The sequence below is a fragment of the Gossypium hirsutum genome, chromosome A09 (genome assembly GCF_007990345.1).
Source record: "Gossypium hirsutum isolate 1008001.06 chromosome A09, Gossypium_hirsutum_v2.1, whole genome shotgun sequence".
NCBI lineage: Eukaryota > Viridiplantae > Streptophyta > Magnoliopsida > Malvales > Malvaceae > Gossypium > Gossypium hirsutum.
Genome location: NC_053432.1, coordinates 47,999,163 through 48,011,310, shown reverse-complemented (window position 1 = coordinate 48,011,310; position 12,148 = coordinate 47,999,163). Strand labels below are relative to the sequence as shown.

The 12,148-nt window shown below is 32.5% G+C and overlaps 1 protein-coding gene across 1 annotated transcript; it reads left to right on the top strand.

The window, feature by feature from the left end:
- On the top strand, positions 1–2,070 carry LOC107945847 (uncharacterized GPI-anchored protein At4g28100). Its single transcript, XM_016879991.2, has 2 exons — positions 1–871; positions 1,278–2,070. Exons 1-2 carry the CDS (start codon positions 200–202, stop codon positions 1,620–1,622), a joined length of 1,017 nt encoding a protein of 338 aa, XP_016735480.2. The 5' UTR covers positions 1–199; the 3' UTR covers positions 1,623–2,070.
- Positions 2,071–12,148: the final 10,078 nt, after the last annotated feature.

Here is a 12,148-nt window from a genome sequence, read left to right as displayed (position 1 = left end):
AAACTGCCAAACATTTTCCGAATCCCACCTCTTTGTTTATTTCTTCCCTTTCTTTTATCCCCCACCTCCATTATCACTCTCCCCTCCAAGCTTTTTTATTTTTTTTATTTCATAGCCCAAAAACCAGCCACGCCCCCACTCTCACTCTCATTTCTCCTCCCTTTCCCTTTTCCATCCCCATACCCACACCACCTTTGCCATGTCCCCAATTCCCTTCCCTTTCTTTCTCTTCTTTATCTCCCTCTTCTTTGCCTCTTTTTCCTTCACTATGTCCAGCCCTGACGCCCTCAATGTCCAATCCCTCCCTCTATCCACATCCCCACCTGCAACGATCCCTGCATTTCCAGAGCAATCCAATGTCGTTGGTTGTCCACTTGATTTACCTGAACAACTCTTTCACAGCGTTAAGAACGCTTGCGGCACTAAGAGAAACAATGGGGTGGTGAGTGAGCTCCACCGTAGTCGCTGCTGTCCTGTTCTCGCTGCATGGCTTTACGCCGCTTACTCCGCCACCGCCCTTGGTGGGGTTGGAAGAGTAGTGCCAGCGGTTGCGGGGCGTACCCCATCTTATGACATGCCATTGCTGCCGGATGACTCGGAAACCTGTGTGGATGACTTAGGGAAAGCTCTGAAACAGAGAGGCGTGGAGTTGGCTAAACCGAACGAGACATGCGATGCGGTGTATTGCTATTGTGGCATCAGGCTTCACCCACTGACTTGCCCTGATGCTTTCTCAGTGGACCAAAAGGGCAACCTTGTAGGGGATGACAGTGTGGAGAGATTGGAGAGAAATTGCTTAAGTAGCAGCTCCAATGTTAATGGATTTCCAGGTCTTGGGGGTTGCAACAAGTGCTTGAAAAGTCTTCATTTGGTAAATTTTCTTCTTCTTCTGTTGTCAACTGAAGATCTAATTAGGGTTTTCACGCTTTTTTGGCAAATTGGGAAAGTGGGTTTTTTACTTTCTTTTTTTTCTTTTTCCTTTTCCATTTTTTTAAGCAGCTTAAAGGGGGAAATCTAAGTGAAGAATCCATGCCAATTGGGGAGGATGAATAGGGTATTAATTTAGCTAACTTTTTAATGTATACTGTTATTAATTGAGACCATCATAATCACGCTAAGCTTATTTAGTGAAGTTTGGCAGTATATCAAAATCCCAAATGCATCCAAAGATTGGTTCTGGATCAGATGTTTAACACCCCACTTGTCTTTAGTTTTTAATGAGCCAAGTGTTACTATTCCTCTTGCTAATGGGAAAAACAATGTTGTTGTTGGTGCAGCTCAACAAGAAGAATGCTTTGAACACAAGCAAGTCAGAAGAAAGGACCACCAAAATGCGCAACAAAGATTGCCAGCTGATGGGTCTCACATGGTTGCTCGCCAAGAATCGGACCTCTTACATTCGGACGGTTTCCGCGGTTTTACGAGCGATGATGATGAGCAAAGATGGTTCGAGCCCTTCTTCCTGCACGTTAAACAGCGACGGAATGCCGCTACCGGTCGATTCTTCTGAAATATATGATCAGTCGTCATCGGTTACCTTTAACTTATCCCAGCATCTGCCAGTTCTATCGCTTTGCTTGTTGCTTATCCACCTTGTTGTATTATCATACAAGTCTAGTTAGAGGGCATTGATATGGCTTGTTGTTGCTGGTGTTGATGTTGATGTTGCTGTTTTTTAGGCTGTAAAATTCTTTTGTTTCAGTTAGTTTGGTGTGTGAGTTTAGATCTGTGAAATTTATGGGCTTTTCCCCATGAAAATTTAAGGATTTTGGGTTCAAAATGGTAAGTTTGAGATGTGGGGCTTGTTGGCATGTGCCTGACTCAGCACTGCCTTGTCTTGTAAGGACAAAATTTGGGGGAAACTGGTGATCAATTTGTTGGCATCCTTGGGGGGAAATTTTAAACACAGTAATGCCATTCACGAGAAATTCATGAGTTGTCATGTCTCCCAACGAAGATATTGAGAAGTGGATGCCATGCCAAATGCCCAACTATTTGGGTCAATTATGTAATGATCCTCGTTAAAATCCTTACCCTCAATAAAACACACATCATTATAACTCTTATTCACTATATGAGTTATGAGTTAGATTGTGTTTTATTTCTGTTATTCAAAAATAGATAAATTAATCAATTTAATTTGACAAAATAATCAGATAAGTATATGTGGACATACAATGATTGGTTTTTAAAACTAAAAATGGATGTAAGTTTTAATAGAAGGATTCGTTTGTTTATTGATCTAACTCACAATGATTAATTTGATTAATTTGTCCATTTTTTTAATTAAGGGGGTAAAATATGATTTAATTTCTAATGCAAATATTTTTATGGTATTTTTACCTCAACAAAACAGACATGAATGATACTTTAATTGTACCAAAAACATAACAATATTTTTAATGTTAATATATCTTTTGTATGCAATATAATTTAATGGGTAGGGATTCATTTATGCTCTTTTCTATATCTTTTTGTATATTTTTATATAATTAATATTTTAATGATCCAATCGTTGAATTTATTAATATAATTGTATTTGTCAAACATGTGAATTTTTTAATTGATCTAATATCTCTATCATGTCGATCTAAAATACCGTATATATAAATATTTATTGAATCGCTAGAAGTTTTTTTTTACATAAAAAATAGTTAAAAAGTTTTAATTTATGTCAAATTTTACATGCACAATTTATATAAATGGAATATGAAATACGAAAATTAAACCATTAAAGTAGGAGCTGTGAAAAAAATATGAAAGAGTGTAAAATTAAAATAGTTTTATATAGGTGTAAAATTAAATCACCCCTAATTAATGCTCCTCTATTGCACTAAACTTGTCACATTTTTAATAGTAACTTTTTTTAATTTTGATTTCTTAGCATTTATTATAGATGTAATTTTGGAAAGGAAAATATTATTAAAACATTAAATGAAGTAGTTTTTTAAATATATATTTATAAATTTTAATTAATTAATTAACTAATATATTTAAAATAATTGAAGTCAAAATAAAAAAAATTAACTTAAAAAATAAAGTAAACTGTGACATTTTCCTGGGATGGATAGAGGGAGTAGTGCACGAAAATTCCTATTGTTCATGATATAGTTAAATAATTTTAAATTTATTAATAAAAATCGTTATATTAGATTACCAAGTGATTTTATATACTTGATTTTAGGTTAAAATATGCTCTTTTTTTTAGTCTTCATAAAATATGAGATTTATTCCCTATATTTAAAAGTTTAAAAAAAGTAATTTTTTTATTTCTTTCATTTAAAAGTTTTAATCTAATCATTGTTATTATTGATAATTTTATTAAAATTTGTCAACTTAATATATTTTATTCTCATCAATCATATATATAAAAGTAGTTTAATCAACATGTTAAATTAATAAAATTTTGATATGTTATTGGGTATGTTATATTATAATGTTTAATTTATTTGATTAGAATGTAAAATTTTATTGTTTGATTTGATAACATATAAAATAATCTAAAAAACACATTTTTATTAATTTGTGTTTATAAAATTTACCTTTTTTACTTATTAATTATTGCACAAAGGTTTTAGACCTATCGAATGCACGAGTTGGATAGGTTTTGTAACAAGTCAATTTAGACCAACTTAATTCAAGTATAAAAAATTTTGGGTTATTTCAAGTTAAATAAGTTGAGTTCGGATCATTTTGAGTTTGAGGGTTGAGTTTTTTTGGGTTAGGTCATTTTGGGTTTGGATCATTTCATGTTTAATTATTTGGGTTTAATTTAATACATAGTTTATATTGAATTGGATCATTTTAGGTTCAAGTTATTTGTAAGTTTAAAGTTTGACTATTAAAGTCAATAAAATTTTCTTTAATTTAAAAATAAAAATAAATCCAAGTTAAACAATTTATTTAACCGATTTAAATGTATTATAAAATAAATAATTTTGAAATAAATATTATAAATTTAAATTAATTAACCTATAATATATGAAATCATAAAAAATAAAATCTTTTTGAATTGAGGAAAATAGTTATTGTTATTTATTTTATTTTTAAATCATCACTATACTTTTTTTGTTGGTGTTCTTTATGTTTATTTTACGGTCCATGTTTGAGTTTCGTGGTTGCTCTCCCAACAATGTTATCTTTAAAGTTTGAACTTACGTCTCTCCTTGGAAATATAATATACCTTATCATTGCACCCTACACTTGTTAGCATCGTTATAAATATTTTGTTTCCACTTTAATACATATTAATATATATGCCATAGTAGAACAAAACTTTGGGTAAACTACATTAGTGGCCACCCAATTATGGTTTTTTTTTTCCTTACAAAATGATCACTCAACTATTCAATTTTGTCTTTTTTTTGGTCACCCAATTGTATTGGAATTTTGGGTGTTTCCATTTTTACATTAGCCAACTAGTGACCAAAAAAGACAAATTGGATAGTTGGATGATCATTTTATACTTTCATAGTTGGGTGATCAAAAGAGAAAAAAACCATAGTTGGGTGACCATTTTGTAACTTTTCATAATTGGGTGACCAAAAAAAAATAACCATAGTTGGGTTCCCTCTATTGTAGTTTACCCCAAAACTTTTAGCATGTACGTGCATTGTTGATTGAAATAATATTTAGTTTTCTTTATAACTAGGTTGCTTGCACACGCTTCTTGTTGAGTTGATTATTTATTTCTGGCAAGTTATAGAGTAAAAATTTGAAAATTAAAATATGCTCTAAGTCCTTATATGCTTCCTATATTTGTAATTTAATCCCTACTTTTATTTTCAAGAATATAGCCCTTTATTTTTTGGATTTAAACTTGGGGTCTTGTTGTTACCATTGTTAATTTTTTTTTTATTTTTTTTGGTGTCACATTTTAAAATTAATATATATATACACTTGATAGTCATGTAAATAAAAATAATGTTGAAAATGTTGACTAGGATTTTTCTTAAAAACAACCATTCAAACTTATCATAATAAAATAATTATTGTTGTTGTTGTTGGAATAGTGTTCGTAGGATTGTTTTAGTTTTCCTAAAAACATCAATTCTTTTATAATATCAAATAAAAGAGATGCAAATCTAAAAGAAATGAGAGGTCACGTGTCAATCCCTAAAATTCTCACAGTATTCAACTTATATATAATTTAACGATATTAACTATCTGGACTAAATAATAATATTATAAAAATATAAAACCAAATTATATTAAAAATTAAAATATAAAAATTAAATTTTAAATTTAAACATATTAAATTCGCTAAAACTAAAATTGTACCATTTATCTAAAAATAGAAAAAGTAGTGAGCTTCATGATGGGTGTGCCATTTGTGAAGAAAAGGTTTAAATATAGATATATAGATGTTGTTGATTTATATATGTTTATTGTTATTATTATTTTGATACAATGTGTTGTTGTACTTATAATCTCTCATTAATCGTTAAATCGAAAGAAAAATATACTTAAATACATTTAAATTTACGTTTTATTAGTTATTACAAAAACAACAATATTAATTCACATTTATATTTATTTATATTTTATCGAATATGCATGTTTGTTAAAAGGGTTTTTAAATTAGATTGTGTTCACATATCTTTATTAAAAATGAAATCTCCCTCTTAAATAAAGTAAATCAAAGATTTTATTAATTTTCAAATAACAATACTTTTGTGGGTGTGCTAAAACCTTACATGTAATTAACTTTTGAATTAGAGGTTTCGTGAATAGAGATAGATGGAGTTTAGGTTCTATGTAATCATAATATAATATCAATATATTTCTTCAAGTCTTTTTTTTTTGAAATATATATTTAAAATTTTGTCTAAACACACCATATTTGAAACTAATTAATTTAAGCGCATTTTAAGCTCGTAAATATATCATTTTCAACTTAATATTTAATAAATTTATATTTTTCATTTTATTCAAATTTTATATATAGATATCTTAACATTTTTAATATTTATATTATAGTATTATATATTAATATAGGTTTACTTTTTTGTGCTAGAAATTACATAATGTATAAAAATAATATTATAAATTACAAATTTAAATAATGAACTAGGTAGGACTTGGGCCTTGAATGTTTAAGCATGAGCCTGAAGTATATTTTAAATGGGTTTAATTTTTTTGTCCAAACTCATATTTCGAGTGTAATACTTTTGTCCAAATCATCCCTTTGGGAAGGCCTTCCGACTCAGATAGATTGCTGAACCCATAAACATATATATTCTACATCAATAATTATTTTCTCTAAATTTAATATAGGCAAAATATATTTTTTATTTGTTTTTAAAAGAGTAAAAAAAACCCGTAATAACTTTTGTTGTTGTTTTTTGTTTTTAAGAAATATAGTCCCAAAATTAATAAAAGCGTGTGTGAGTAGTATCCTAAAAACTTGTAAAATGAGGAGATGGAATCTTATTTGCGTTTTTAATTGTGAAGTTGATTAAATTATTTGGATTTTCATCATTATTCAATTTGGGACATCCTTAAAAATACCAAGTGTCACATTTTAAAAATTAGATAAGATAAATTTAAGTTAGTGAAATAAAAAATATTCGCATTCTCTAGATTCGATCATAATGTTTGAGCCGAATTTGAGATATTACACAGGAATATTAAGTCTCCATTATATTTACAAATTGTCATTGAGTTTAAGGTGATTTTCATTTGCTGATATTGGAAGATATGCAATAAAAAATAAACAAGATATATCATTCGCAATAACAAATGTGTTGTGAAATAATAAAGAAAGAATAAACTAAAATGTGATAGAAGAAAGAGTGTAGAAAGAATATAGAAGAGAGAGTGTATCTTTTTTTTATATATATTTTTCATGAGTACATGAGCCCCATATATATATATAAGGGTTAAAAATAACTCTCTAATTATTATAGGGCATGTAAAGGGTCATGACCTTTTATCTCCCATATTAATGGGGTATAGGAAAAGTCTCATAACTTATGGGGTATAGGAAGAGTTTATAACTTATGGGGTTGATAATGACATCCACATAAATATTTCATAACACTCCCCCTTGGATGTTCATTATCTAATTATGCCTCGTTAAAACCTTACTAAGAAAAACCCAGTAAGACAAAAACTTAGTGAAGGAAAAAGAGTACATAATTATACGCTTGATATGTTGCCTCATTAAAAACCTTACCTGGAAAACCCAGTGGGATAAAACCAAGGTTAAGGGAAAAAGAGTACAACGCGTATTAACTCCCCCTAATGGCTACATCACTTGAGATCTCGAAGGTGACGCATTCCAATGTAGTAAACAAGCTTCTGAAACACTGATGTAAGAAGCGCCTTAGTGAATAAATCTGCTAAATTCTCACTTGAACTGATCTGCTTAACTTTTATCTCCTTAATCTTCTGGAGGTCATGAGTGAAGAAGAATTTTGGTGCAATGTGTTTTGTTCTGTCACCTTTGATGTATCCACTATCGAGCTGATCAATGCATGCTGTGTTGTCTTCAAACAAGACAGTTGTAGCTTCCTTTCCAGATGATAAACCACAATTATTCCTTATATGCTGGATCATAGATCTTAGCCATACACATTCACGACTTGCTTTATAGATTGCTAAGATTTCTGCATGATTAGAAGAGGTTGCTGCAATTGTTTGCTTCATTGAGTGCCAAGAGATTGCAGTACCTCCATATGTAAAAACATATCCAGTTTGTGATTTTCCATTATGAGGATCTGCCATAAATCCTGCATCTGCAAAACCAATCAACTCTGTCTTTGATTTATTAGGGAAAAATAGACCCATATTCTTTGTGCCTTGGAGATAACGAAATATCTGTTTTACTCCAGTCCAATGTCTCTGAGTTGGGCATGAGCTAAATCTTGCTAGCAAAGTTACAGAAAAAGATATATCAGGTCGGGTATGGCTAGCAAGATACATTAATGCCCCAAATGCACTGAGGTATGACACTTCAGGACTAAGAAAATCTTCACTATCTTCCCGAGGACGGAAAGGGTCTTTACTTGGATCAAGTGATCTTACAACCATCGGGGTAGTTATTGGATGTGCCTTATCCATATAAAATCTCTTTAGCACCTTTTCAATATATGTTGATTGATGCACAATGATTCCTTCTTTTAGGTTCTCAATTTGTAACCCCAAACAAAATTTTGTTCTTCCAAGGTTTTTCATTTCAAATTCTTTCTTCAAGCACTCAACAGTCTTTTAGATCTCTTCAGGAGTTCCAATGATATTCAAATCATCAACATATACTGCAATAATTACATATCCAGATCCAAACTTCTTAATGAAAATGCATGGGCAAATTGGATCATTCTTGTATCCTTCTTTCAACAAATACTCGCTTAGGCGATTATACCACATGCTTCCGGATTGTTTCAATCCATAAAGGGATTTGTGCAATTTGATCGAATAATGTTCTCTAGAACCTGAACTCACTGCTTCAGACAGTTTAAATCCTTCAGGGAGTTTCATATAAATGTTAGTATCCAGTGGGCCATACAAATAAGCTGTTATTACATCCATTAGGCGTAAATCAAGCCCTTCTCTTATAGCCAGACTTATCAAAAATCTAAATGTAGTTGCATCCACCACAGGAGAATATGTCTCCTTATAATCAATTCCAGGTTTTTGTGAGAATCCTTGTGCAACTAAACGTGCTTTATACCTTACAATTTCACTCTTTTCATTTTTTTACGCACAAAAACCCATTTATATCCCATTGGTTTCACACCTGTAGGTATACGGACTACACGTCCAAACACTTCTCTTTTCGCTAGCGATTTCAATTTATTTTCAATTGCTTTTTTCCATTTTGGCCAATCATCTCTTTGTTTACATTCCTCAATCGATTTTAGTTCATAATCCTCTTTATTATTTATAACATCTAGTGCTACATTGCATGTAAAAATATCATCGACGTCGATTTGATTTCGGTTCCATTTTATACCGGACATGACATAATCAATAGAGATCTCTTCATTGTCAGGTACCTGATTTTCTTCTGAAACTATTCTTCCAGTCATGTCTATAGTCTCTTCAAGAGATCCCGGTATAATCATTTTTTCTTTGATTTTGCCATCATTAATCTTTGCTCCTTTCTTTTTTTGAGGATTATTATCTTTGGAACCAATTGGTCTACCACGCTTCAGGCGTGTATTAGACTCAGTAGCAACTAGATTTTGTCCTTCTGGGACATCAAGTTTTATTGGAGCATTCACAGCTGGTATATGTGACTTAGTCACTTTTTTTTGGGAAGAAAATGCGTCTGGCAATTCATTAGCTAAACTTTGTAAATGAATAATCTTTTGAACTTCTAAATCACATTGCTTAGTTCGAGGATCAAGATGAGCTAATGACAACTCTTTCCAACTAATTTTCTTATCCAGCTATTTGATTTCTCCCCCTAATGTTGGAAAAATTGACTCATCAAAATGACAATCTGCAAAACGAGCCGTAAATAGATTCCTTGTAGATGGTTCTAGATATTTAATTATGGATAGGGATTCAAATCCAACATATATACCCAACCTTCTTTGAGGTCCCATCTTTGTTCTATGTGGTGGAGCAATTGGAACATATACGACACATCCAAATGTTTTTAGATGGGAAATATTTGGTTCCTGACCATGAACAATTTGTAAGGGGGAGACTTTATGATAACTTGTTGGCCTAATGCGAATTAATGCATCTGCATGTAAAATTGCATGCCCCCAAGCAGTGATTGGGAGTTTTGACTTCATAAGTAATGACCTTGCTATCAATTGAAGTCGTTTTATTAAAGATTCTGCTAGACCATTTTGTGTGTGAACTTGAGCTACAGGATGTTCAACACTTATTCCAATGGACATGCAATAGTTATTAAAATACTGAGAAGTAAATTCATCAGCATTATCAAAACGGATGGTCTTAATAGGAAAATCTGGGAAATGGGCTCGTAATCGAATCAATTGAGCAAGCAATCTCGCAAACGCCAGGTTGCGAGTTGATAACAAAGATACATGAGACCATCTACTCGATGCATCGATTAAAACCATAAAGTACCTAAATGGTCCACATGGGGGATGTATAGGCCCACATATATCCCCTTGAATTTACTCAAGAAAAGTAAGTGGTTCGTTATTTATCTTAGCTGGTGATGGTCGGATTATTAATTTCCCCAGTGAACATGCAGCACATGTAATATTTTGAAGAATCTACTGGCTCTTCAATGAATGCCCACATGAATTTTCAATTATTTTTCGCATCATTATTGAACCGGGATGGCCTAACCTGTCATGCCAAAGAACAAAGTCATTAGTAAACTTCTGGTTTACTATAGCATGTGTTTCTATAGAACTGATCTTTGTGTAGTACAAACTAGTAAAGAATTGTAACACCCCGAACCCGAAACCGACACCGGAGTCGAACACGAGGTGTTAACTGACTTTAACCCCTTATAAAATTTATTTTCCAGACACTGCCCAATCTGTGTACTAGTCGTTTTAAAAATCATATCTTGAGTTTCGTAACTCGAAAATCAGTTTCGTAATTTTTTCCAGAAACTAGACTCATGTGCCCATCTATGGATTTTTTTCTAGAATTTTTGGTCGGGCCAATTAGTACAGTTTATTAGTCAAAGTCTCCCATGTTGCAGGGGTCGACTACACTGACCTTTGCCCATTACGACTTGGATATCTCCCTGCACGAGGCTTCAATACTGATGCCGTTTGTTTCTATGAAAACTAGACTCAGAGAGGAATCTGTACATATATGGTACGACCCCTAATTATCTCTGGTTAATTTATAATGAATTTCCAAAGTCGGAGCAGGGAATCCAGAAACCGTTCTGGCCCTGTCCCACAAAAATCTGATTATCTCTTAATATACTGCCCATATGATCTTTTCGTTACTTCCTCATGAAAACAGACTCATCGAGCTTCGATTACATAATTTATTAATCCATTTATTCCACTCCTACTATTTTTAGTGATTTTTCAATCTCATGACATTGCTGCTGCCAGCATCTGTTACGAAAGTAACTAGGTCCATTTCATGCCTACCCTTGATCCAACTCAATCGAACATTCGTGCCATTTTCGCATGGCTTAAAGTTTACATGCCAAAGTTCAAACACAACGTAATAGCTTATACATGCCAAAATGTTCTTCTAAGCCAACTAAGAAGAAAGTACCAAAACTTGCTATCCGGTGTGATGACTTCGATGACGGCCTGACCCCGCAAAAATAGATGAGTCCAAGCAACCTATAATGGGTGACAAGGAAACACCGAGTGAGTTTATAACTCAGTAAGTCATAAGCAATGCACTACCATCCATCAATAACATTATCACAAGAGGAAACAAAATGGAACGAGACAATTTACTCCATCCATACCGAACCATACCATAGTTCCTCCAACCTATCGATTCAGTTTCATATCAATTCATGCATTCACATTCCATATACTCATCAATAGGACATTGAAGCATTTTCATAAATCAATTTATTTTCGTTACAATCAAAAGACTAAACGGCCTTTCACCCATCCTACGATAAATTTTATGTACGTGACTTCAAGTATATTTGTCACATAGGTTCAAACTTACCGAGCTCAACACCAAGTATAAGCATAGCACCTATTAGCCAAGTACTCAAGACACTTACCCGATCCGCTGTCCGCGATCGACTCAATAGTGTCGCACACATAGTGTCCATAATGATTCACGAATGTATATTGAGTCCGCACACTCAGTGCTATATAATCAACTCGCACACTTAGTGCTACGTAATCAAATCGCACACTTAGTGCTACATAGTCAATCTCGCACACTTAGTGCCGCATGGTCAATTCGCACACTTAGTGCATCATATTCATTTCGCACACTTAGTGCAACATAGTCAAATCGCACACTTAGTGCTGTACAATTTAATCCCGCGCACTTAGCGCCAATCTCATGGTCATAAATGGTTATACCCGCACGTTTAGTGCCGAGATCAACAACTCAGTACATCTTACCTCTTTTCTTTTCATTCAACAATTTCATCCTCACATACGTACATGCATATATATATATATGTATATTTATTCATTCCATTCAGCATCAATACATAAACATTATGACCATTTGAAATAATACCAACTACATGCTTAATGACTTACCT